General features: G+C 40.2%; 1 protein-coding gene across 2 annotated transcripts in view; it reads left to right on the top strand.

Moving 5' to 3' along the window:
* Nucleotides 1-19,078, top strand: part of ccnb2 (cyclin B2) — a 31,264-nt gene extending 12,186 nt beyond the window's left edge. Inside the window, exons 5-9 of one of the 2 annotated variants that reach the window (XM_062030407.1) lie at nt 1,752-1,838; nt 9,803-10,039; nt 10,619-10,759; nt 18,702-18,812; nt 18,891-19,078. In XM_062030407.1, the coding sequence (XP_061886391.1) occupies nt 1,752-1,838; nt 9,803-10,039; nt 10,619-10,759; nt 18,702-18,812; nt 18,891-18,998 (684 nt within the window). In that variant the 3' untranslated portion in view covers nt 18,999-19,078. The remainder of the gene's footprint in view (nt 1-1,751; nt 1,839-9,802; nt 10,040-10,618; nt 10,760-18,701; nt 18,813-18,890) is intronic. The other variant, XM_062030408.1, reaches the window with a different exon arrangement.
* The last annotated feature ends 5,995 nt before the right edge of the window (nt 19,079-25,073 follow it).

Genomic DNA, 25,073 nt, shown 5'->3' on the forward strand with positions numbered 1-25,073 from the left:
TTAAAATAAGTATTACTGTTTACATTAATGTACTGTAAAACTAAGATTTGTATGGTAAAAATAGCAGCTCTGTTTGAAATTACTGTAAATGTTTTTTAATTTAAAATAATTTGGTGGAAAACCATTTAACATTTTACAGAAAAGTTTTGGTGACTGACCTGCCAGTTTTTTACTGTAAATCTGGATTTCTTTTTAGTGTGCTTGCAAGGTGTATTTTTGGGCATGACAAGTCTCATGGTGATGTAGAGTATTATATTCCTTGAGCACTGACACTTGATACACAGCTTTCACATTTATCTTTTGAATAAATGGGAATTGGGCTATTAATCTTGAAAATGTTACACTCCATTTGTCCACTTTTCTCTTTGACCAATACTTAGGCTATACTTATTACGCTTGAAATGTCCCTTTCGCTTATTGTTATATAAAAATGACAAGACAATATTTTTAGTATGAACCCTTTTTGACTGTGTATACCAGGGGTCCTCAAGTACAAATCTTGAAGGTCCACAAATGTTGTTTTGAAACAGGCTGGGTCCGTTTATTATCGGTCAAACTTATATAGTAGCAGGAGGCAGGGGCGCAGAAAAGGGGGGGTAAAGGAGACAGATTCTAGGGGCCCATGATGGAGGGGGGCCCAGAGAGGCCCCTAATGATGAAATTATAATACAGGGGGCCCAAAATCCCTAGCGGCGCCCCTGGCAGGAGGTAGGTAGTAGTTTAACATTTTCTTAAAATTAACAAAAATAAAATAAATATCCAATAAAATACATTAAAGATTTTCTTTGAAACAAAAATAAGAACTGAAATAAAATAAATATTTCAGTACATCTGGTAGCTGTGGCATCAGAGAGTGGGATTTGATTTATTTTAGCTGTCATTTCCTCCTTTTCTTTGCCTTCTAACATGGCACCCATCACTTCAGTCAAGCATTATTGAATTATTTCTGCACCAGAGAATGGCTTCTTGTGTTTACCCAAAACCCATGCCACTCTGAGTGAGCACTCTGTTGCTATTTGTTGTGGTGTCATAGATTTAACAAAAATCTTGCTTGATGTTTCATATGACTTTTTCAGCCTCATGATTTCTTTTTTTCTTAGCTCTGAATCATGAGGAAATGTCTCTTCAAATTTGCGGTGCTCTTTCAGATAGTGACGTTTCAGATTTTCACTTTTCACCAGAGCAACAGTACTGTTGCATATTAGACACATTGGTTTGGTACTTGCAGTAGGTAGGATGAAAACATTGCTCTGTCCATTCTTCCTTGAAACGTCAGTCTTCCCTGTCCACCTTTTTTCTACCAGCCTGAGCCAACTTGGAGCATGCCATTGTGATTTGATTCACATTCAGTGACTGACCACCAGTGAACAATTAGCGAAGTAGCGATACCAGACAACTGTGTGCATGTAGCGAAGGTTCCATGCATGTGGCATGAGCGCTGTATCACCCAGGTGGTAACAGCCTATCAGCGCGTCGTTGTGATAGAGATGACACCCATACTCTGGCTGATTCCGCAGCCAATCAGAGTGGCGTTCTCTCGCTCTCACTCCGTCTCTCTCTCTCTCTCTCTCTCAGAGAGAGAGAGAGAGAGACACGGAGTGAGAGACACGGAGAAGTGTAACCGAAACGTGGAGATATTTGACTAAAAACAACAAAGAACGTTGACTTGCGCTAGCGATAATACAATTATTTTTTTATAATAATTATAATTATTTTAAAAAATATATACATTTTTTTTTTTTTTTTACTAGAATTCGTGCTGTGTCCGGACGGACATGTCGCTGGGTCCGGACATGGACCGCGGTCCGCCTGTTGAGGATCACTGGTGTATACTAAAGGTGGGAATTTTTGGCCACCTCATGATTCGGTTAAAAATCGACAATTGATGCATTTTACTTTTCTTTTTGTTTCACTAAATAGGTGTTTATCACTTGCAACTTTTAAAAACGGTGCATTAGTAACAAATTCCCATCACATTCAGTGTTTCCCATAAACTGCCAAGATACCTGTGGCGGTGGGGGCGTGGCTATAGGCGTGGTCACCATGACATCATCGAGTAATTTGCATAATTTACTACAATATGATTTTCTCTAAAAAGGCTCAAAAAATTTATAATTACTAAGTAATAACAGTTTTGTTTTAAACGTCCGTCCATCCATCCATCCATCCATTTTACAATATAATTACAACACTTTATGTACATATTTATATACAGATTTGAACAATAAGTTATTCACTGAAATATATTTATTTATTGTGGTTCTTACAAAAAATATATCTTATAAAATATAAAAGCTAAAATGTCTCTTAAAGCTCTGCCCCTTTAATTAGTGCATACTAAATAATTTAACTTTAGCCTACTACTACAACCATATTATTTACCAGCAACATAAAGTGAAACAGAGGCAGAGGTGTCCTGCCACAGTCATTCTAAAAATACTATTAAAATAAACATAACAAAAGTGAAATAAAAAAGGTTAAATGTAATTTAGAAAAAGTTGCAATGTTGACTAATAAAACAAAGCTGTTTTTTTTGCTCAAAACATATTGAATCAATGTTATTATGAATTATTGACCTATCCAAGGTTCCGTTTACTTCACATCAAATATTCCACTAAGAAAAATATTTTTGGTGGAAGATTTTGCAAATTTGGTAAATAACCAAAAAAAATTATATTTTGCTTTTTTACTGTACCGAAAATGAACCAAACCGTGACCTCTAAACTGAGGTACGTACCGAACCGAAATTTTTGTTTACCGTTACACCCCTTCCGAATTGCGATGCATATACTAAAAAATATATATATTTCCCCCGCCCCCACCTCTAGTGTATGTCTACACATTGATAGATTAATCTGCGAAATCCTTGTTTGCGGGACTGTTTGATAGACTTTGCCTTTGGGCAACTGTTAGGCTTGTTTGGCGTGTTCTTTTTTTAATTTTATTTTTTATAGTTGATGTAGATGCCCATATCAGCTGTTCAGATTTACTTTACAAAAGAGAAGTGTAGGATACTTCTCTTGTTGCCTTATTTGTATTTGACTTTATTAAATGTATTTATATTATCATTTGGTGCAGGAGGGGATAGAGAGAGAGAAAAAAGAAGACAGAGGGGGGAATTGTGGGGACAAGAGGGGGATTAGACGGAGAGACAAAAACAACAGCAAACACAACAACAATAGAGCAACATCAAGTACGACATGTACAAATATGATGGTAAAAGTAATAGCAAATAAGCAGTTAGCGAACAAATAATACAGAAATGACAATGAGCATTATTACACTAAAAATGGAGCAATACTAATAGAAATAGGGCTATTGATAAAAAACAATACCAATACTTTACCTTTATTATCAACAATACAGTTGTTCAAATGCAACAATACATATACGTAATGATAACTTGAGATACGAAAGAATGCAGAAAAATGGAGGGGAAGAAAGAGAAGCAACCTACATTAACCTTGTAGATTATTATAGTAACAATAGGTTAAGCTCTAGTGTATGTCTACACATTGATAGATTAATCTGCGAAATCCTTGTTTGCGGGACTGTTTGATAGACTTTGCCTTTGGGCAACTGTTAGGCTTGTTTGGCGTGTTCTTTTTAATCACGTCGTGGTTTTGACATCGTTGGTATTTTGCACTTTTTTTTTGTCGTGTCTTCAAGTGATGAGGGCCCTGTTCAAGTCATAGCAACAACTCGTTGGTGGCATTTTTTTTCTGATTAGCCTACCTTGTTCAATGGTAAACTTTAAATTTTTTTGTTTTTAAATCCAAACAAAGATGATCCTCTTTTTGGCACCAATTTCTCTTTGGTTTGTTGATTTAGCTACTGATGTGCTCTCCCTCTGTGCAATGTTGACCCGTTAGGAGAGATTGATAAATGCTCCCTCAAAGTAGCAGTGTTTCCGTTACATTGGCCGCAACGATTCAAACATATGGATATATATTAGGATATTCCAATTTTTAAGGTTTTGTGCTGCCGTTATTAAAGGTGTAAGGATTTGATTCAGAATGTGTTTGATACGATTCAGTTTTTTTAGAATCATACAATTTCAGTGAGTTGAAATCTATTCAGTAACTTTTTGTAAGCAAAAAATAAATCAACAGGGGAACTTTGCAATACTTAACCACTACAGGTGAAGTTTCCTATATTCCTGTTATTTCTTGTAATGGAATTTGTGTATAACTGAATTATGCACGCTAGTAAGCCACAATGGCCAATGCATTCACTTATTTGAAAAAAGTGAAACCAACACTTCAAGATTTAAGAGGAAACTTTCGGCTGTCATTTTCAATAATGGTACATTGTAGGGCTGGGTGATATGGCCTTTTATTAATATCTCGTTTTTTAGGCCATGTCACGATACACAATATATATCTCTATTTTGCCTTAGCCTTGAATGAACACTTGATGCATATAATCACAGCAGTATGATGATTCTGTGTCTACATTAAAACATTTTTGTTCATACTGCATTAATATATGCTCATCTTAAACTTTCATGCAGAGAGGGAAATCACAACTAAGTCAACCAAAAGTGCATTTATTAAACTGTTATTAAGCAGTGGCACAAACATTCATGTAATTTCCAAAACAAAGTACAAGATTGTCAGACATTTTAAAACAAGCTATGAGTGCACTTTTGTGCATGATGTCACTAAGATAACATATCAAAATAACACTAAATTAAAGTGCACTTTTTGTACAGAACGCCACTACAATAGTTTAAAACAAATAAAGTGCATTTTTGTGCATGATGTCACACAAAATATTTCAATAACTGTCAAATAAAAATGAGCTGCATAATAGGAAATCAAATAGTGTATGTCCTTCGCTATGTGGTAGGTTACTGCGGCCGTTATCTCCTTCTGTTGACTATTAGTTTCATACGGTGTTGTGGAAATAGTTGCTTCGGCATTTTGTCGGTGGGGCACTGGCCGGAGATGTTGACATGCAGAGTTTCAAGCACTCCTTATTCGCTAGCGGGTGACTTTTCAAATTATGCTACATTAGCAGCGGTGCTACTTATTGTAGCAACGCTTTTGCCGCATAATTGTTCAACATATTCCCGCTTGAAGCCAAACCACCAGCAGACGATGGACCCCGTGCTGTTTTTCTTGGGAATTAATTCTTCCTTCATTTCTTCTCTCTCTTATTACCACACCGTTAGTACCACAGCTAACGTTACCATGTCGCTACCTGTCTGCTCCGCGGGAGCGTGTCACGTTGCAAAAGTGACTTATGTAAGAAGGTGCGCTTGTTTTACGTCTCTGTGAGAAGGAGAGACAAGAGAGTGGGAAGAGCCTGTAGTGTAATGCCCGCAGCTAAAAGCAACTGTGTGAGAATGTATACTCGAAATCACGATAGTCATTTTCTATATCGCACAGAGACAAACCCGCGATATATCGAGTAATGGATATATCGCCCAGCTCTAATACATTGGCAAACATTTTAACACGGACGCCGTGGCTTGGTTGGTAGAATGGCCGTGCCAGCAACCTGGTTCGATCCTCCGGCTTCCGCCATCTGAGTTGTGTCCTTAGGCAAGACCCTTGCTTCTGATGGGTTGTGGTAAGGGCCTCATATGGCAGCTCCCGCCATCTGTGTGTGTGTAAAGCGAATGTGGAAAAGCGTTGTACAAGTATAACCCATTTAGCTGCTACTTCTGTTTTCAACTAAAATATTATCAAATGTGCAACCAACATCTCTTGAGGTTAAATTAAGTGGTTTGACCTGCAACTACTCATCTTAATAAGCAGTTACGATGGAGAAAAGTCACTGCAAATGTCATTTGCGGAACATAATGCGGAACAGCAGACGAGTTTTGACGGCATCCTGAGATGGCAAGTTAAACTCTAAAGTTGAAAAAGGAAGTGGAATGACCAATGTTCCCTCTAATTTTTCATGTGTGAGCAAACGCAAAAACTCCTTGAGCATTCGGTGGAGCACATGTGAGCAACATCAGACGTGCACACTGTGGCCACACCTGCAGCACACCTGTCCCAAATCTGACTAAATAAGTTCAATTTCTTATTATAATCAAATGACAGCAGTCATTTCCATGCATTTAGTTCCCATTAAAACATTCACATGTTGCACAATGAGATGTAAGCATGGGATCATGTGTGTAATGCTGTAACTTTCTGTTTGTAAAATATATATATTTTTATTAGTGTTTCGTTAATATAATAACAGAATTTCATGATTAATATTTATAAATTAAAATTCTTGATGACAGTAGAATGAGCACATTTATTTGGTAAATCATAGTGTAACGACCTGGAATCACACAACGTGCGGTGTTGGAAATGTCCGTCTTTTTGTGTGGCTGTGAATGCATCACTGGCTCAGTGCCATATGTGCATGTGTTGGCACAAGTGAGAGAGCGAGCGGCTGCTGTTGATATGACAGATGGCAAAGTTGGTTTTGGTCTGGTTTGTACGGCAGAAAATGACCAGTTTTGCTAGATAGAAATTGTTTAGCAATGTTTTTGGTCATGTGTTTATAAAGAGTTTTGCTTAAAGTGATCAATGGAATTCATGTCCTCAAGCGTCTCCACAGACGTTACAATAATTGAACAGTGATGACAAACTGTTGTCTCTGTTGTGGCCTCTTGTCATCAGTTACTTTGAAAATTGCTTTTTTTTTTTTTTGGATTTTGTGCGCGGCATAGATTTGCTGTGGGCAGAGGACGCGTGAGCAGTGCGCAGTTGCACAGGCGCGCACCTTAGAGCAGTGGTCCCCAACCTTTTTGTAGCTGCGGACCGGTCAACGCTTGAAAATTTGTACCACGGACCGGGGGGGGGGGGTATTTATTTATTTATTTATTTATATATTTTTTTACATAAATAAATACAATCATGTGTGCTTACGGACTGTATCCCTGCAGGCTGTATTCATCTATATTGATATATAATGTATATATTGTTTTTTTATGTTGATTTCATAAAAAAACAAACAAACAAAAAAACCGCGGCCTGGTGGTTGGGGACCACTGCCTTAGAGGGAACGTTGAGAATGACTAACTTTCAGTAATACTAATGCCTTTTTCAGGAAGTTGGTCAGTCACCGTAATTTGCTCTGCGGTCTCTTCCGGTGCCTAGTTGTGTTGCGACTTTATATTATTGTGTATGTTGCTTTTGCAATCGTGCTCTAGCTGAAGGTTGTTGCATTTGTTGTGACCTTCTGAGCCAACTTAGCTATTGACCATTCTTGTTTTGCTGAGTTTTGGCGAAGACGGGCAGACAGATTCGAATGTTTAACGTCATCATCAAAAGTGCTAAACTTCAAAGTCTGTTCTAAATCCAATGTTCTTTTTCTAATATCAATTATTCCCTTTTTTATTGAAAAAAACAAACACTATCTTGGATTGATACCTATCTTTCAAAAGGCAAACTTGCTGAGCGCTGACCCATGTAGTTGAATATAAATCAATTAATCGTTAAACCCCAAGCTTACATTGATAATCTGAATGAGATCGGACGATCCTGACAGCATGTGTTAACTGTACATTTTTCAGTTTATGTTAAGTGTTGGTGATTAACTATCAATACAATATTTAAACTAATTTGCATACAATTGTTTGCACAAACTCAATAGTACACAATACTACTCATTTTAACCATTTGGTTTTTGCCTTAAGTGCTGTGTGTAAACCTTAACCAAAATGACAAATGATTTTTTTAGAATAAAAGTATTGATCCTATGACTTTAGTATTTTACATGTACTGATACTACACTTATGGATTGATCTGATCCTTAGGGTTTTGTTGATGCCGTCGTACTACGGTTTCAAAATCTTAATGCCGTGACCGTATCAAACTGGTGGGTTTTTTTTTTTTCTTCTCTGGCGCTTTTACTTTTGGCAGGTCTGAAAATAAATTGCATCTCCTAGAACAGGGGTGGGCAATTCATTTTTACCGGGGGCCGCATGAGCAACCCGAGCACTGCTGGAGGGCCACACCGACAATATTTCAATTACATTTTGCTCAAATTATTTTTGATATACCGTAAGATAAATGATAATAAAAATAATATTTTCATTTAACCTAACTTATCTTAATACAAAAGCAGATGGCTTTTGATGGTTTTATTTTTAACTCTTTCTTACACAACACTTCCTGATGTATAATACAATGCAAAAATTTAAATTTGTCACTTTATCCTGCATCATCTTTGTTCTGAACGTAGCACGCCTGTCAGGTGATTGGCGAAGAAGGAGGAAGCTCAATAAAAGTTTAAAAAGAGCGTCAGACATGGTGTGCACTTCTTCTGGACGCTACAATTGGTGTCAGAAGTGGGATGAAATGCCTCCCAGTTCGCCTTGCCATCAAACCTGGGAGTCTTCATTGAGGGCGGAATTCCCCCATGCCAAGCAGCGTGCGCTGCACCTGTAGATGCTTCCTCTTTCCTTCCTCCCTCTCTCTCTCCTGTGACGCTGCCTCTCTCTCTCTTTGCGGCGAGCTCCTCACGTCCGGGATTCACACAGACATCTGCAGTGCTGCCGGCACCTTAAGTCCCCACTCAATGTCCTTTCCCTCCTGTTCCATCTTGACAAAGTCGCCAGGAAACATCGTGGCACGTACCTCCTGATGACGTAGCAGGCTGAGCACACAAGCAGCGGCAGTATGCACAAAGTTTTACTTCTGACACCAAATGTAGCGTCCAGAAGAAGTGCACACCAAGTCTGACGCTCTTTTTAAACTTTTATTGAGCAACCTATACTAAGACAGCTCAACTTATCTCGTTCCTTCCACACGCACGTCTATCCTCACTCCTCATTTCTGCAACTCAAGAACACAACATCAACTTCAGCAGGTCGTTACACTGTTCTTTAAACACAGCAACATGTGCAGTTCATATCTTGTTAAAAACACGCCATTCGTCATCAACTTTTCTTTTTTTAGCGTCTCTGGGATAACCGTGCATCACTTGTCGCTGTGCACCTTCACTCACAGGTTACACACGGACATACGCCCATAAATAACACTTTTGAAAATAAAAGCAGCACAGTTGTATTGCACGCACGACATAGATGTTTTTTTAAATTTATTTTGTAATTTGTGATTGCCGCTGTTCACATTCACTCACAATCGCGCAAGAGCATACGTCCACACGGAAGTAATACAAATAACGCTTTTCAAAACAAAAGCAGCACCTATGTATTGCACACTCGAAATAGATACTTTTTAAAATTTATTTTGTAATTTATGATTGGCCTCACGCGGGCCGGACAGGGACGTATAAAGAGCCGGATGCGGCCCACGGGCCGCAGAATGCCCAGGTCTGTCCTAGAATCTTCTGAGGGGGGGAAAAATGGTGTAGTTTCAAAAACGCAACATGGACTCTATGATCTTTGACTTCATCTCAGTGTATCTACAAATCCAACAAACTTTGAATCGCAGCCTATCTGGGATTTAACTAAATACTAAATGGATAATGAGTAAAACTCCTCGAGGTGTACGTTGCGGCAGTCGGTTTTTGTTTTGGAATAGAAAAATTATTTAACATAAATAATTTCCCCCGTTTTTTGGTTAGGTATTAAACAGATGGCTGAGGCATATACAGATTAAATCTGTTCACGGACCTAATCCCTGAGCCGCACTGGATTAATTATCACCGTTTAATTTTTGGCCAATGTAACATCCAAACGTGTACAAGCTCACACTTCGATGCATGAACATAATGATTTGATGTTTTGGCATTTAACATGAGTGACTAACAAACATTTTGTTAGAAGAAAACATTTTTGGGTCCTTCAAACCGATGGCTAACACTCCAACTTGATGCCCCTCAGGTCCAGCCTGTTTCTCGTAGAAAGCTGCAGCTTGTCGGTGTGACTGCAATGCTGGTGGCCTGCAAGTATGAGGAAATGTACGCTCCAGAGGTGGGAGACTTTGCCTACATCACAGACAACGCATTCACTAAGGCTCAGATTTTGGAAATGGAGAAACAGGTCCTGAAGACGCTCAACTTTCAGTTGGGGCGTCCTCTTCCTCTTCACTTCCTCAGGAGAGCTTCAAAAGTGTCGAATGTGAGATTTTTTGTCATTTCCTTGAAGGCTCTCCTGCCAGAGCTAATAACATTTTATGCCTGAAAAGATGGGAGCTCTATTGCTATAAGGGAACATCTACACTTTTTACATGGGGGGGACCTGAAAAATGAAGGAATGATTGGTGTCTACTTTGAAACCTTTTGTATATAAAGTTGCTAAAACAATTTGATGTAAATCAGTATATAAGCTCTTTGTAAAAAAAAAAAAATTAATGTATTTAGCTTAGCTTTTGTTATAGATGACCAAGCAAATGCAATAGGTGTATATATAATATCCTCAATAATGTATTTTTGTATGTTTAATAAAATGGCCCTGGGCCACACTTTGGACACCACTGATCGATGCAGACTCTGGTGTTTAACTTTTCACCACAGAGGGCCACATACTAAAATGATCACATATGATTTTGATCTGTTAAAATGGGTCTCCAAGCTGTATTTATAATATAGGCCTTTGGATGCAGTGATGACCCCCACATGTAAATATCCTCTTGAGCAATTCAGGTGTTTACTGATGGAAAATTGACTAATGGCTAACTGGAGTGATTGTCCCCCACAGGCAGACACGGCAAGACACACACTGGCCAAGTATCTGATGGAGTTGACTCTTATTGACTACGACATGGTGCACTATCATCCCTCAGAGATTGCTGCTGCGTCTCTGTGCCTTGCTCAGCTGCTCCTCAATGGTCTGCATTGGGTGAGTTGAAGCCATCTTGGTTCTGATTCTCAGTGGCCACAACTAAGGATAATTTTTCCACCCAAAGTTTAGGGACTGAATTCCTTGTTTGCGTGTCCATCACATTTCTAAGTATTTTATATGGATCAGGCTGACGTGTGGGAATCATACAGTATATTTCTACATGATGATACCATGTATGTACACACTTAAAGATACAACGGTATGAAAATTTCTTATCACATTTGTGACCAAATTTTCAGGCGCGTGTGTAAATATTTTTCCATAGATTAGCCGCACCAGACTATAAACTGTGTGTGTGCGTGTGTGTGTGAATTACTTATATATTCTGTTAAAGGGAAACTTCGGTTTTTTTCAACCTGGGCCCTGTTTTCATAATTTTTTCTGTATATGTGAGTGCTGGATAAAACATTTTTTGAGGTCGCGCCAGTATTGAGCAGGGCAGGCAGCCTCCAGCCCAGCTAACGCTCGTACACAGGGCAACTGGCTCTCGTCAAAATTCGGCCTATAAACATGCATTTTTTTCACACTGACAGGCTCAGATAGTTACAATGAGTGTCCGACAACATACTAGAAAGGAGAAATTAACGTATGTCTCTACCTTTAGCTGGAGATCGCTGTTTGTTGTGAGCAGTGTCCAAATCTCACCACGCTACAAATCTCGTTCCGAAATCTCGCGATAACTCGCGACAAAACACCGGTGGAAAAACAGTTACCTGACTGAGGTGAAGAGAGATGACTGAAGTGATTTTCTGTTGGATTACCGAAGTAATCTTCGGTAATGCAACAGAAAATCACTTTTCTGTTGGATTACCGAAGTAATCTTCGGTAATGCAACAGAAAATCACTTTTCTGTTGGATTACCGAAGTAATCTTCGGTAATGCAACAGAAAATCACTTCAGTCATCTCTCTTCACCTCAGTCAGGTAACTGTTTTTCCACCGGTGTTTTGTCGCGAGTTATCGCGAGATTTCGGAACGAGATTTGTAGCGTGGTGAGATTTGGACACTGCTCACAACAAACAGCGATCTCCAGCTAAAGGTAGAGACATACGTTAATTTCTCCTTTCTAGTATGTTGTCGGACACTCATTGTAACTATCTGAGCCTGTCAGTGTGAAAAAAATGCATGTTTATAGGCCGAATTTTGACGAGAGCCAGTTGCCCTGTGTACGAGCGTTAGCTGGGCTGGAGGCTGCCTGCCCTGCTCAATACTGGCGCGACCTCAAAAAATGTTTTATCCAGCACTCACATATACAGAAAAAATTATGAAAACAGGGCCCAGGTTGAAAAAAACCGAAGTTTCCCTTTAAGGTTTAGAATTGTTTTCAAACAATGCCTGTAAAACGGCTGATTAACTAAACATAAATAATCGTCCTGAACCCAGTAGCTGTAGAAGCTAGCTCTCTCAATGGCTAAACAGACCCAATAACACTATGGTGACGTCTTGATGACTTTACTGAGGAATTTACAAAACTGGAACATTACAAACGGACGACCTTTTGTAAGTTAATAGCATTAGCTAATGTTATGTGTCGGTTAGTACTAATGATGCTAGGATTACGATAGCACAAACAAATATGCATGAAAACACTACCATGTGAGGGTTTAATAAGTAATTGTTTTAGTTGTATCGTAAAACTTACAAACGTTGCTTGGAGTGATGAAACTATACAAGTAGTAACGCTATGGATGATTAGACGTAACGGAAATTGTACATCCGGAAGGAAATACTTAAAAAGTTCAACCTGCAGTGAGTAAACTCGTCCAAAAGATGGTGCCATAGCACAAATGATACACTTTTTCACTGTCTGTTTTATGAACATTTTGGTTGTTGGCAAAGAAAAATCCATCAAATAGCCTTCCCCGCTTTATAAGCCACAGAGTTCAAAGCATAGGAAAAAGTAGCAGCTTTTATTGTCCGTAACATACAGTGTAACTGTACTGTTGAATGTGCTCAAAGTACATATACACTCACTAAAATATTTTACCAAATTTGATTTAAAAGTGTAAAACATCTTATTTACCACGCAAAGGGGTCATGAATTGTTTTTGGGGTTTTTTTCCCCCACATTTTAAAACCCTTCCTTGAGGTCTACGTAACATGTAATGGTTGTGCTTTGGTCCGAATATTTCATAGATTTTGTTTTAGTCTTTCAGTCTCCAAAATGCACTGTTGTAGTTTTTAGGCCTTCCCTATCTGCTCAATTGAATCACTTAGTTGCTCAGTCAGCAGCAATTCGTTTATACAAACTAAAATTGGCATATGATGTTCTCATGTTAGTATTTGCACCAGCTGGCCAGCGCTAGCTTTTTTGGGGGGGAAATGAGCAATATCCCTGTCAATAAGCTTATCGAATTGCGGTCATCAATCACAGGTGGTACTAACCGTCAGGGCTTAAGTTATTACTGTATCGTTGCATTACTACAGGTCAAATGTATTTGTGTAATAACAAAGGCCTGATTTAGTAAGTTTACATGTACAGGCATGTGATTTTTTTTCTTTAAAAATATATTAAATATTTTCAGGGTTTTTTCGCGACCTACAATGTGTTTTAAAATCTTGATCAGTTTTGCCATACCTGCAATCAACTACGGTTTTCCCGTAATGAGTACATCCATCCATTTTCTACTGGTTGTCCCTTTCGGGTTTTTGATAATCCAGTGGTAAAAACTACAGTTTTCCATTAAAAATGGAAGCCATGTAGCGAAGCAACTCCACGGGCAGGGGACAACATATGGGAAACATCAATGATGATTGGTTGGTTTATGTATAATATCCATGGTTGGTTGGTTCACTATGATGAGTCACAATTGGTTAAGATTAGGGCAAAACATTAAGGATGGGCCAATCAGAGGCAAGATGGGGTGGGTCATCGAACCAGGAAGGGAAATCACAACAGATGCGCACATCTGATTACCTGAGAGTTGGAGAAGAGGGAATATTCAAGCGGGTGATTTTATATACAAACCCTGTTTCCATATGAGTTGAGAAATTGTTAGATGTAAATATAAACGGAATACAATGATTTGTGAATCATTTTTAACCCATATTCAGTAAAATATGCTACAAAGACAACATATTTGATGTTCACACTGATAAACTTTTTTTTTTTTTGCAAATCATTAACTTTAAAATTTGATGTCAGCAACACGTGACAAAGAAGTTGGGAAAGGTGGCAATAAATAGTGATAAAGTTGAGGAATGCTCATCAAACACTTATTTGGAACATCCCACAGGTGTGCAGGCTAATTGGGAACAGGTAGGTGCCATGATTGGGTATAAAAACAGCTTCCCAAAAAATGCGCAGTCTTTCACAAGAAAGGACGGGGCAAGGTACACCCCTTTGTCCACAACTGCGTGAGCAAATAGTCAAACCGTTTAAGAACAACGTTTCTCAAAGTGCAATTGCAAGAAATTTAGGGATTTCAACATCTACGGTCCATAATATCATCAAAAGGTTAAGAGAATCTGGAGAAATCACTCCACGTAAGCGGCATGGCCGGAAACCAACATTGAATGACCGTGACCTTTGATCCCTCAGATGGCACTGTATCAAAAACCGACATCAATCTCTAAAGGATATCACCACATGGGCTCAGGAACACTTCAGAAAACCACTGTCACTAAATACAGTTGGTCGCTACAACAGTAAGTGCAAGTTAAAGCTCTACTATGCAAAGCGAAAGCCATTTATCAACAACATCCAGAAACGCCGCCGGCTTTTCTGGGCCTGAGATCATCTAAGATGGACTCATGCAAAGTGGAAAAGTGTTCTGTGGTCTGACGAGTCCACATTTCAAATTATTTTTGGAAATATTCGACATAGTGTCATCCGGACCAAAGGGGAAGCGAACCATCCAGACTGTTATCAACGCAAAGTTCAAAAGCCAGCATCTGTGATGGTATGGGGGTGCATTAGTGCCCAAGGCATGGGTAACTTACACATCTGTGAAGGCACCATTAATGCTGAAAGGTACATACAGGTTTTGGAATAACATATGCTGCCGTCTTTTTCATGCTTATTTCAGCAAGACAATGCCAAGCCACATTCAGCATGTGTTACAACAGCGTGGCTTCGTAAAAAAAGAGTGCAGGTACTTTCCTGGCCTGCCTGCAGTCCAGACCTGTCTCCCATCGAAAATGTGTAGCGCATTATGAAGCGTAAAATACGACAGCGGAGATCCCGGACTGTTGAACGACTGAAACTCTACATAAAACAAGAATGGGGAAGAATTCCACTTTCAAAGCTTCAACAATTAGTGTCCTCAGTTCCCAATCGTTTGAGTGTTGTTAAAAGAAAAGGTGATGTAACACAGTGGTGAACATGCCCTTTCCCAACTACTTTGGCACATGTTGCAGCCATGAAATTCTAAGTTAATTATTATTTCCAAAAAAAAAATAAAGTTTATGAGTTTGAACATCAAAGATCTCTTCTTTGTAGTGCATTCAATTGAATATGGGTTAAAAGGGATTTGCAAATCATTGTATTCAGTTTATATTTACATCTAACACAATTTCCCAACTCATATGGAAACAGGGTTTGTATTAAACTAGTGGAAGATGGTAGAGATTCTCTTCCTTAGGCTATACTGTAGCAAAAGTCACCACGTCTGTCTAAATCCTAAATTTCATTTTCATTGGTGTTGAGAACAAGAAAGTAGCTGACATTTTGTTCATTATTTCTACAGTTTTGATTTTGACATTGAATAGTTGAATCGTTTTGAAACAAACATGACTGCAACATATTTTATTTCATGCTATAAATCACAGATGGCTATTCAGATAAAGGAAGTTGTCTAATAAAATAAATATTGTTTGTAGTCTTGATGATTTTTGCATTTGGAGCAGTTAGAAGTGGAGAGGGAGTCGAAGACACTGAAATTGGCTATAAAATCCAAGGCATAATCCATTTAAGCAGAAACAAAGGAAAATGCAAGCTGCTCAGAAATTTGCCAGGAAGGCTCATGTCAGAGCCATCAAAGCAAAAATGCCAAAGTAATGTGTGAATGAACCAAAGTAATGTGTAAATGTAAATAACTGGATGAACCATCTGTGGCTGTGAAGTGAACACTAGTAAGGCTGTAAATGCTGTATAGAGTAGGCTAACCCATGTGGTTCCTGTGGATGTGAACACAAGTTGTAATTACTGTGACTGAAACAGACAGGGATTCATTTGGATGAATGGGGTATGTATTTATGTCCACTCTGATAATTGTTAAATTCTTTAAAAACCATCTTTAAATGTTTTTTTTGCTAAATTTTGCATGTTCAATTGCTGAAAAACCAGGAGATTCTTTGGTTGGTTTGCCCCCCACCAGGGCACCGCCTTAGACCTGGCGGCCCCCGGAACACGGGATTATTTTCTGTCTTTTTCTTTAAGTTCAAATCACATGCCTGTATGTACTAAAACACTTGCAAACTTGATAGGGCATGCACCGCTGATCTACTTAATGTGTGCAAAGAGGATTGCGTTAAGTGATCAGAATAAAGTGTGCAATTAATTTTGCTTGACATTAATATGCAATATGTCAAAATGGCCACAATACGGGGAGAAGATTTTGTTTGGTGGTAGCGGGGGTGTATATTTCAGCCAGGAAGAGTTATGACTGCAAGGTGTTCCGGGTATTTGTTCTGTTGTTTGTTGTGTTACGGTGTGGATGTTCTCCCGAAATGTGTTTGTCATTCTTGTTTGGTGTTGGTTCACAGTGTGGCACATATTAAGAGTGTTAAAGTTGTTTTATACGGCCACCGTCAGTGTAACCTGTCTGGCTGTGGACCAGGTATGCCTTGCTGTCACTATGACTTTTGTGATGCGGATGAAATAATTGCCTATCCGCGCATCTCTAATGTGTGTGTATGTATATATATATATATGTGTGTGTGTGTATATATACGTGTGTGTATGTACCGTAATTTCCGGACTATAAGCCGCACCAGCTAAATTTAGGGGAAAATACAGATTGCTCCATATATAAGCCGCACCCGACTATAAGCCGCAGGGTTTTGATGTGTAATTACCGTAGTATATAGGGGTTCCTGCTACCACGGAGGGGATTGTCGGGACAGAGATGACTGTTTGGGAACGCAAAGCGTCCCATTTATTAACTATAAATCTTTCAATCATTCAATCAAACTTTCACATCTTTGACATGGCTAAAGCATTCGTGCAGAGTACAAATAATACAAGGGTGTAAAGTAATACAAAGTGCTTGCATGTACGTTATCAAAATAACCAGCCTACCGGTATATGAAAAGTCAGTCTTTAATCATTGTGTCATCGTCTTCCTCCTGTGTACTAAAACCACCGAAATCCTCTTCGTCTGTGTCTGAGAAGAACAGGCCGTAAGCCGTATTGTGTGTGTGTGTGTGTGTGTGTGTGTGTGTGTGTGTGTGTGTGTGTGTGTGTGTGTGTGTGTGTGTGTGTGTGTGTGTGTGTGTGTGTGTGTGTGTGTGTGTGTGTGTGTGTGTGTGTGTGTGTGTGTGTGTGTGTGTGTGTGTGTGTGTGTGTGTGTGTGTGTGTGTGTGTGTGTGTGTGTGTGTGTGTGTGTGTGTGTGTGTGTGTGTGTGTGTGTGTGTGTGTGTGTGTGTGTGTGTGTGTGTGTGTGTGTGTGTGTGTGTGTGTGTGTGTGTGTGTGTGTGTGTGTGTGTGTGTGTGTGTGTGTGTGTGTGTGTGTGTGTGTGTGTGTGTGTGTGTGTGTGTGTGTGTGTGTGTGTGTGTGTGTGTGTGTGTGTGTGTGTGTGTGTGTGTGTGTGTGTGTGTGTGTGTGTGTGTGTGTGTGTGTGTGTGTGTGTGTGTGTGTGTGTGTGTGTGTGTGTGTGTGTGTTGGGGACTGCACTGTTTTTGGAATTTTGATAGGTGAGGCAAGAACACCTTCCTCTTTTCAATGCATTCTGAATAGTAAAATGCTAGCAAGGGGTTGCTAACCATGCAGGTAATGGATCTATTCCACCTAAAAACAACCTTTTTATATACATGCTGGAACTACATGTCTCACAGGAACAGACACATTTATAAAATGGTTATTTCCCATATTTTGCTAATTTTAAGCATTGCCGGAACATTTTTTTTTTTTTTTTTTTTTTTGGCACGTTCATTTTGCAGAGCACATGAATGTTCGCTGTTTCCCAGAACTACTACTAATCATGGCAGATTTCATGAGACGACTACTTTGGTACAAACAATGATCCAGAACATTATTTTTAGCCTGAATGTAAGGATGAGCTGAAGTTTTAGAAGCTGTGTGCTAAGCGGATGAGCTTTTGTGAAACACTCACCATCATGTAGCACTCTTGCTCTGTGCAAAACATGATAAAACAATCACTGTACAATGTTTGGTCTCGCTAGGATGCCGACTGATTGGATGTTTATTTTTCAACATAAGACTTGTGTTGCCCGATTTAGTAGTTGATAGATTAATCCTCAGGTACAAAAAATGTGAGGGGGAAAACCTGCATCTTGTCACGTCTTCGGGTTTAAGTTGAATTTTAGAGTTGACCAACTTATGTTTTGGCCACAAGTTCACAGCCTTCTACTATACATGATTTATAATCTAGCACAAAGTTTTACCTACTCAAGCAATGCAGCAGCTCAGTATGTCAATAGCTGCATTCCTTACCTCCGTGATTAAAATGCTGTCACTGAAAATAATTCCTTGGCGTTTGCTCTTAAATTAGGTTTTTACACAGCATGGAAATTGAATATTGACTTTTAAGAGGGCTTGATAGGCATAATAGACTTCCATTAGCTCTACTGGTTATTTTTGTGATTACGGATACACAGATGTAGCAGTTTTCCTTTCCCTAAGGTATTTATAGGGCCGAAAGGATCAAAAATAAGGGTTTAAGATTTTTATTTTTCTCTTTTGTGGGGGTTATGTTCCAAGGTCTCCTTGCTCTACTGTAATTTTGCTCCTCAAAACCATTTTTCTCTTTTCCCCCAGTCAACCACACAGCAACACTACTCCACATATGACGAGGCCCACCTGAAGCCCATCATGCAGCACATCGCCAAAAATGTTGACATCGTGAACGAGGGGAAAACCAAGTTTCAAGTAAGTTGGCCGGAGAGCACAAATGTTGAAGTGGACAATTTAGGCACAATGTCTACATTTTTATCTTTTGGCTTTTAGGCAGTTAAGAACAAGTACTCCAGCAATAAACTGATGAAGATAAGTCTGATTCCTCAGCTCAAGTCTTCAATAATCAGCAACATGGCAGCTGCTCTCTGTGCTCCTTGACTTCTTGGCTGCTATTTACTGTCACTTGCACTTTATTTTAAATCCCTGTTTCTTTTTAATAAATGCTTTTATGAATCTTACTCCAAAGATGATAGTTTTGACTTTTCTTACAGCCCCCCCAAATTGTCAACAAAATGGCATATTTTGGATAGATCTGCACAAATTCATTTTCTGAGGTTGCTTGAAATAAGTTTTTCTTTGTGTAGCAGGATAATTTGCGTTTGGCTGTTTCATTAACTTGTATGTCGTTTAACACTGAATATAATTTACTCAGGTTTTTTTTTTTATATATATATATATATACTGTATATATATATTAATCTGGTGGATTAAATTCAATCTGCCAGGTTTTACGTTCATGTTTTATGTCTGCACAAGTATTTCATGCCACCAGATTTCGGTTTCTAATTAGCAGACTAAGGTAGGAGAAACCTTTTCTGCAGTTGTATTTTTTTTTCTGCCAGAATAAAGTGAGGTGGATCAATTTGTCCAGTGTGACTGCCGTATAATAAATCCAGCAGTGGGAGCTGTTTTAATGTAATGCACTCGTGATGCATTTACTGGTACTTGCGTTTGACAAGCATCCAGGTGAGATTTTTCCAGCAAGTACTCTTATTTATATATATATATATATATATATATATATATATATATATATATATATATATATATATATATATATATATATATATATATATATATATAAAAAAAAAAGCATCACTTTATGCCTGGATTGTATTAACAGGGTAATGTTACAAGGTTTCGAATATGCAGAATTTTTGGGAGTGCGCCCTTTGCTACTAATTGGAATACCTAGTTTTAATAGCAGTTATCGGTATTAGACCTGCGAGACCCACTGTGGGATTATCGGGTTTTCCTTGGTTATTACTCAATTGCACGCTCGTGTGGTGCAGTGAAGATTTTTGTATTCAATCACGTGACTTCCGGTGAATGACGTGGTAGTCAACCAAACCAATATATCCATAGATCTCTTTATATGGCGCATCGACAGATACTGCCTATTGCCGCTGACGAGCCATAGGGCCGCCATCTTGTGACAGGATCAATAAAATGTCAACATTCCCCCCATCCCTGAATTTCAATACTATTGGAAACCTGATTATATCAATTAATTTCTGTACAAACTAGAGGTTGCAGGATTTCAGATTTTTTTTTAGCCATGATAAAATATGTGATATCTACTAGTCGCTGATTACATAATTGTTGAGTTTTAGCATGGGGGTTGGTGGGAGGGGGTTAATATGTGTACCCGGGTACTGATGTGTATTTCTGGTCTTGTCATCCTCGGTGACACGGCAGTGCGGCTGCATCAAAAGAGACGTTGGAGACGCTTTACTGAACCAAGAGTTGCTTTGTTACAAGCGAGCGTCAATTATACAGGTCTGCAGTTCCTGGAGGAGGTCAAGTCAAAAATGAGTCTCTCTTAACTTGGAGAAGCCAATCCATCAGTTTTATATTCCTCCTTCCTGTCTCTGGGTGTGTGCTAAGTCGGGATGGCAAACTCTGACCATAAAGGAGATGTTGTTGTGTAAGTGTCTGGAAAGACAACAGATGCAGGTCATAACTTAGATGCTGCCATTAAGCTAAACATTTAGTCGCTTCTCACGAATAGGGCCATCACCTTTGCATACCAATGTCCAATTTTATTGCCTTTACTTCCGTGAGAACTAATCCAATCCACACACAAATGTCAGTACTAAATGGACCTATGTTATGTGCCCAAACTAAAAAACTTACTAGTTAAACTGTTTTGCTTTCTCCAAGATGAATATAAACATTGACCATATGCAAAACATAATATCCATCCATTTTCTACCGCTTGTATGAGTTTATTAATTCACTTCAGTACCCTGGGTCGCCATTTGGTGATCGATTTTATCGTTGTGTGGCCGAACAAGAGTTGCCAACTATCCCTCGAATAACGTAGTTTTGTTTATTGTCAAAAAATGTGAGGTCGCTACAGTGTTCGCCTGACCATCTGTTAGCTCAGTGAAGACTCCTGAATATGCCGGTGCGTTGGATTGGGAAGCGTTTCATGCTCACTTTGAGCTGTTAGCTGATGCTAGAAGGTGGAAAGCGAGGAACAGAGCTTTGCAGCTGGCTTTGTGTCTGAAGGGAGAGGCTCTGTCGTGCCTATCTATAGCTGCTACTGGACCTGAACAGAGACGGTGGTACGACGCCCTGGTGGGGGCACTCGAGAGGAGGTTTGGAAAGTGCCCTCAGCCAGCACTGTTAAAAAATAAACAGTAAGGTGAGGAAGCCGGGCGAGCCATTGATAATGACATTGAGGGCCAGGTGCAGCGTACATATGGTTGCCTGCTGATGCACGGAACAAAATGACCTGTTTTGCCTGACCTGCACGTGCAAGTATAGCTTCAGCACCCAGAGTCAAGTCAACTTTATTTATATAGCACGTTTTCAACAACTTTTAAATTGAACCAAAGTTAAAGTACCAATGATTGTCACACACACACTAAGTGTGGTGAAATTTGTCCTCTGCATTTGACCCATCCCCTTGGGGAGCAGTGGGCAGCAGCGGCGCCGCGCCCGGGAATCATTTTGGTGATTTAACCCCCAATTCCAACCCTTGATGCTGAGTGCCAAGCAGGGAGGTAATGGGTCCCATTTTTATAGTCTTTGGTATGACTCGGCTGGGATTTGAACTCCAACCTACCGATCTCAGGGCAGACATTCTAAGTGCTTTACAGGTTAAAAAAAATAAACAATGAATGTGCTGAACAAGATAGTGCAAATGCAATACGGTAAAAGGGGTCGAGTAAAAAATATTTGCATAATAAAAGTGCGACAAATTGAAAAATACAACTAGAGCGAAGGGATGGGAGGGGGGACTAGAAATGGTGGCCTAGTGGGCGGGCTCAGGTCAAAGGCCAGCGAGAAGAGGTAGATCTTAAGGAGGGTTTTGAAGACCTCCAGGCGCTGGGCTGACCTAATGTGGAGGGGAAGGCTGTTCCAGAGCTTAGGGGCAGCAACGGAAAAGGCTCTGTCCCCTCTGGTCTTTAGCCTGGATCTGGGGACCGCCAAAAGCATTTGGTCAGCTGACCTTAAGGCTCTAGACGAGGTATGGTGATGCAGCAGCTCGGTCAGGTATTGTGGGGCCAGACCATTTAGGGATTTAAAAACAAAAGTAATTTAAAATCAATGCGGTGACGGACAGGGAGCCAGTGGAGTGAGGCCAGGACTGGGGTGATGTGCTCGCGTTTTTTGGTACTGGTAAGGAGACGGGCAGCCGCGTTTTGCACAAGCTGCAAACGGCGGACTGATGACTGATCAATGCCAGCGTACAGTGAGTTATTGTTGTCTAGCCGGTGTGTGATGAAGGCGTGGATAGCAGTCTCCAGGTTGCTCTGGGAGAGATAGGCCTTGGTCTTTGCTAGGGTTTTGAGATGGTAAAAGCTGGTACTAACCACTGAGCTGACCTGTTTGGTGAATTTGAAGGCACTATCAAAGATCACACCGAGATTTCTCACGGAGGACCGGATGTTTACACCCAGAGGACCTAGAGCACTGACAAACGAGACTGGAGATGTATCGCCGAAGATGATGATCTCGGTCTTGCTCTCATTAAGGTTGAGGAAGTTAGCACTCATCCATGCTTTAATGTCAGTCAGACAGTCAAGCAGTGGTTGAAGTGCGACCTGTCCTGTGGCCTTAAGAGGTAAATAGATCTTGACCAGGATTTCACCTAAAGGTAGTATGTACAGTAGGAAGAGTATGGGACCCAGGATTGACCCTTCAGGAACACCACAGGTAAGGGGGGCCACCGAGGAGAGAAAGTCTCCTAGCTGCACAGAGAAACTCCAGTCAGTTAGGTAGGACTGAAACCAGCTTAGGGCTACACCTGAGATGCCCACGTACTGCTTTAGTCGTGACAGTAGAATCCTGTGATCCACTGTGTCGAAGGCAGCTGTGAGGTCCAGGAGCATCAGGATCACAGGACTACCAGAGTCAGCGGCCAGAAGCAGATCATTTTGCACTCTCAGGAGTGCCGTTTCAGTGCTGTGAGATGTTTTGAAACCAGATTGGAATTTCTCGTGGATGTTATTTATAGCTAAAAAAGATTGTAACTGGACATACACTACTCTCTCAAGGACTTTGGACAGAAAGGGTACCTGAGAGATAGGCCTGAAGTTAGAAAGAACAGAGGTGTCGAGGTTTTTCTTTTTAATTAAAGGCTGCACCACAGCATGCTTAAAAGCAGCCGGGACATATCCGGAGGAGAGGCAGGTGTTAATCAACCATAAAATAGTAGGGCCAACTGAATCAAGGACTTTGAGAAGGCGAGAGGGAAGGCTATCTGATGGGCAATATGTGGGCCGCAGGTGTTTGACTGCGTCTGAGAGGGAGGAGAGGAAGATAGGCTCAAACTGCTTGAAGCAGCAAGCTGGGGGAGGGAGAGGAGGAGCAGAGGTGTCAGATGGTCTGAGTGCAGAGATTTTGTCAATGAAGAAGTTCAAAAAACTTTCACAGAGGACAGGTGAGGGGACAACAGGTGATACATCACGGGTGTTGATGAGAGAATTTAAAACTTTAAAAAGAACTTGGGGTTTATGACTATTACTGGAGATAAGGGTAGAAATATACTTTGATTTCAATGCTTTTACGGCTCGCTGGTAGTCAGACACGGAGTCCCGCAGGATTTGGAGGGAGACATGAAGCCATCCTTCACCCACTTTCGCGCCATGCGCCTGCAAGCGCGTCTGAGAGCGCGCGTAGAGTTATTTAGCCATGGTGTTAAAAAAGCTTTGCTACGTTTGGATCTAAGGGGTGCAACAGAGTCTAAAATATCAGTGCAAGCCGAGGTAAACATAGAAAAAATCTCGTCAGCAGTAAAATCACAGTTTACACCCAGTGCACAGATTGAATGTCTATTGAAGGCAACTGAAACCTTGGCAGCAGTTGAACGGTTGATCATGCGTGAGCTGCGCTCTGGGACATAGCTGGAATTATTATCAGAGCACGGGATTACCGTTGTAAACAAAATTGGTGAATGGTCAGAGAGAGACATAGCACATATTTCCTTTACAGAAACCGATAAACCATAGGATACCACGAGATCTAAAGTATGTCCCTTTTCGTGTGTCGGGCCAATGACGGATAGCTTGAGGTCAAATGAATCAAGGAGATTCAGAAAATCTCGGGCCAGAGGTTTTGATTGGCAGCAAACTTGAACATTAAAATCGCCGCAAATTACAATTTGGTCGTAATTCACCAAAATCCCCGATAGAAAATCAGCAAAATGATGTAAGAGTCACTCCAAGAGGCGCTGGGAGCTGCCATAGAGAGAGAGAGAGAGAGAGAGATGCTGGGGAGTGTGGCAACAGGCTGTGGACTGCAAATGAAACCCCATTCAGAGAGATCGGCGTTGTCGTGCCCTGCCTATGAGGAGGCTCCAGCATGGGTGACGGCTTTTACAGAATTACAAAGGGCAGTGACTCTACAAGGTCCGCATGGCCCACGCCAAGGCCCAATGCAGGTCTGCTGAGATGTGTCCGGGTCGGACACATACGCAGGGAAAGCCCTGGTACTCGCCGAGAGCCGAAAAATGTCATGGGGTCCACATAGTCTGGGATAGGTAATTGTTGAAATAAAATGATTTTGAAATTATTACAAACCCCGTTTCCATATGAGTCTGGAAATTGTGTTAGATGTAAATATAAACGGAATACAATGATTTGCAAATCCTTTTCAACCCATATTTAATTGAATGCACTACAATGACAAGATATTTGATGTTCAAACTCATAAGCTTTATTTTTTTTTTTGCAAATAATTAACTTAAAATGTCATGGCTGCAACATGTGCCAAAGTAGTTGGGAAAGGGCATGTTCACCACTGTGTTACATCACCTTTTCTTTTAACAACACTCAAACGATTGGGAACTGAGGAAACTAATTGTTGAAGCTTTGAAAATGGAATTCTTTCCCATTCTTGTTTTATGTAGAGCTTCAGTCGTTCAACAGTCCGGGGTCTCCGCTGTCGTATTTTACGCTTCATAATGCACCACACATTTTCGATGGGAGACAGGTCTGGGCT

This window comes from Entelurus aequoreus, linkage group LG02, assembly GCF_033978785.1.
Source record: "Entelurus aequoreus isolate RoL-2023_Sb linkage group LG02, RoL_Eaeq_v1.1, whole genome shotgun sequence".
In the NCBI taxonomy this organism is placed as follows: Eukaryota; Metazoa; Chordata; class Actinopteri; order Syngnathiformes; family Syngnathidae; genus Entelurus; species Entelurus aequoreus.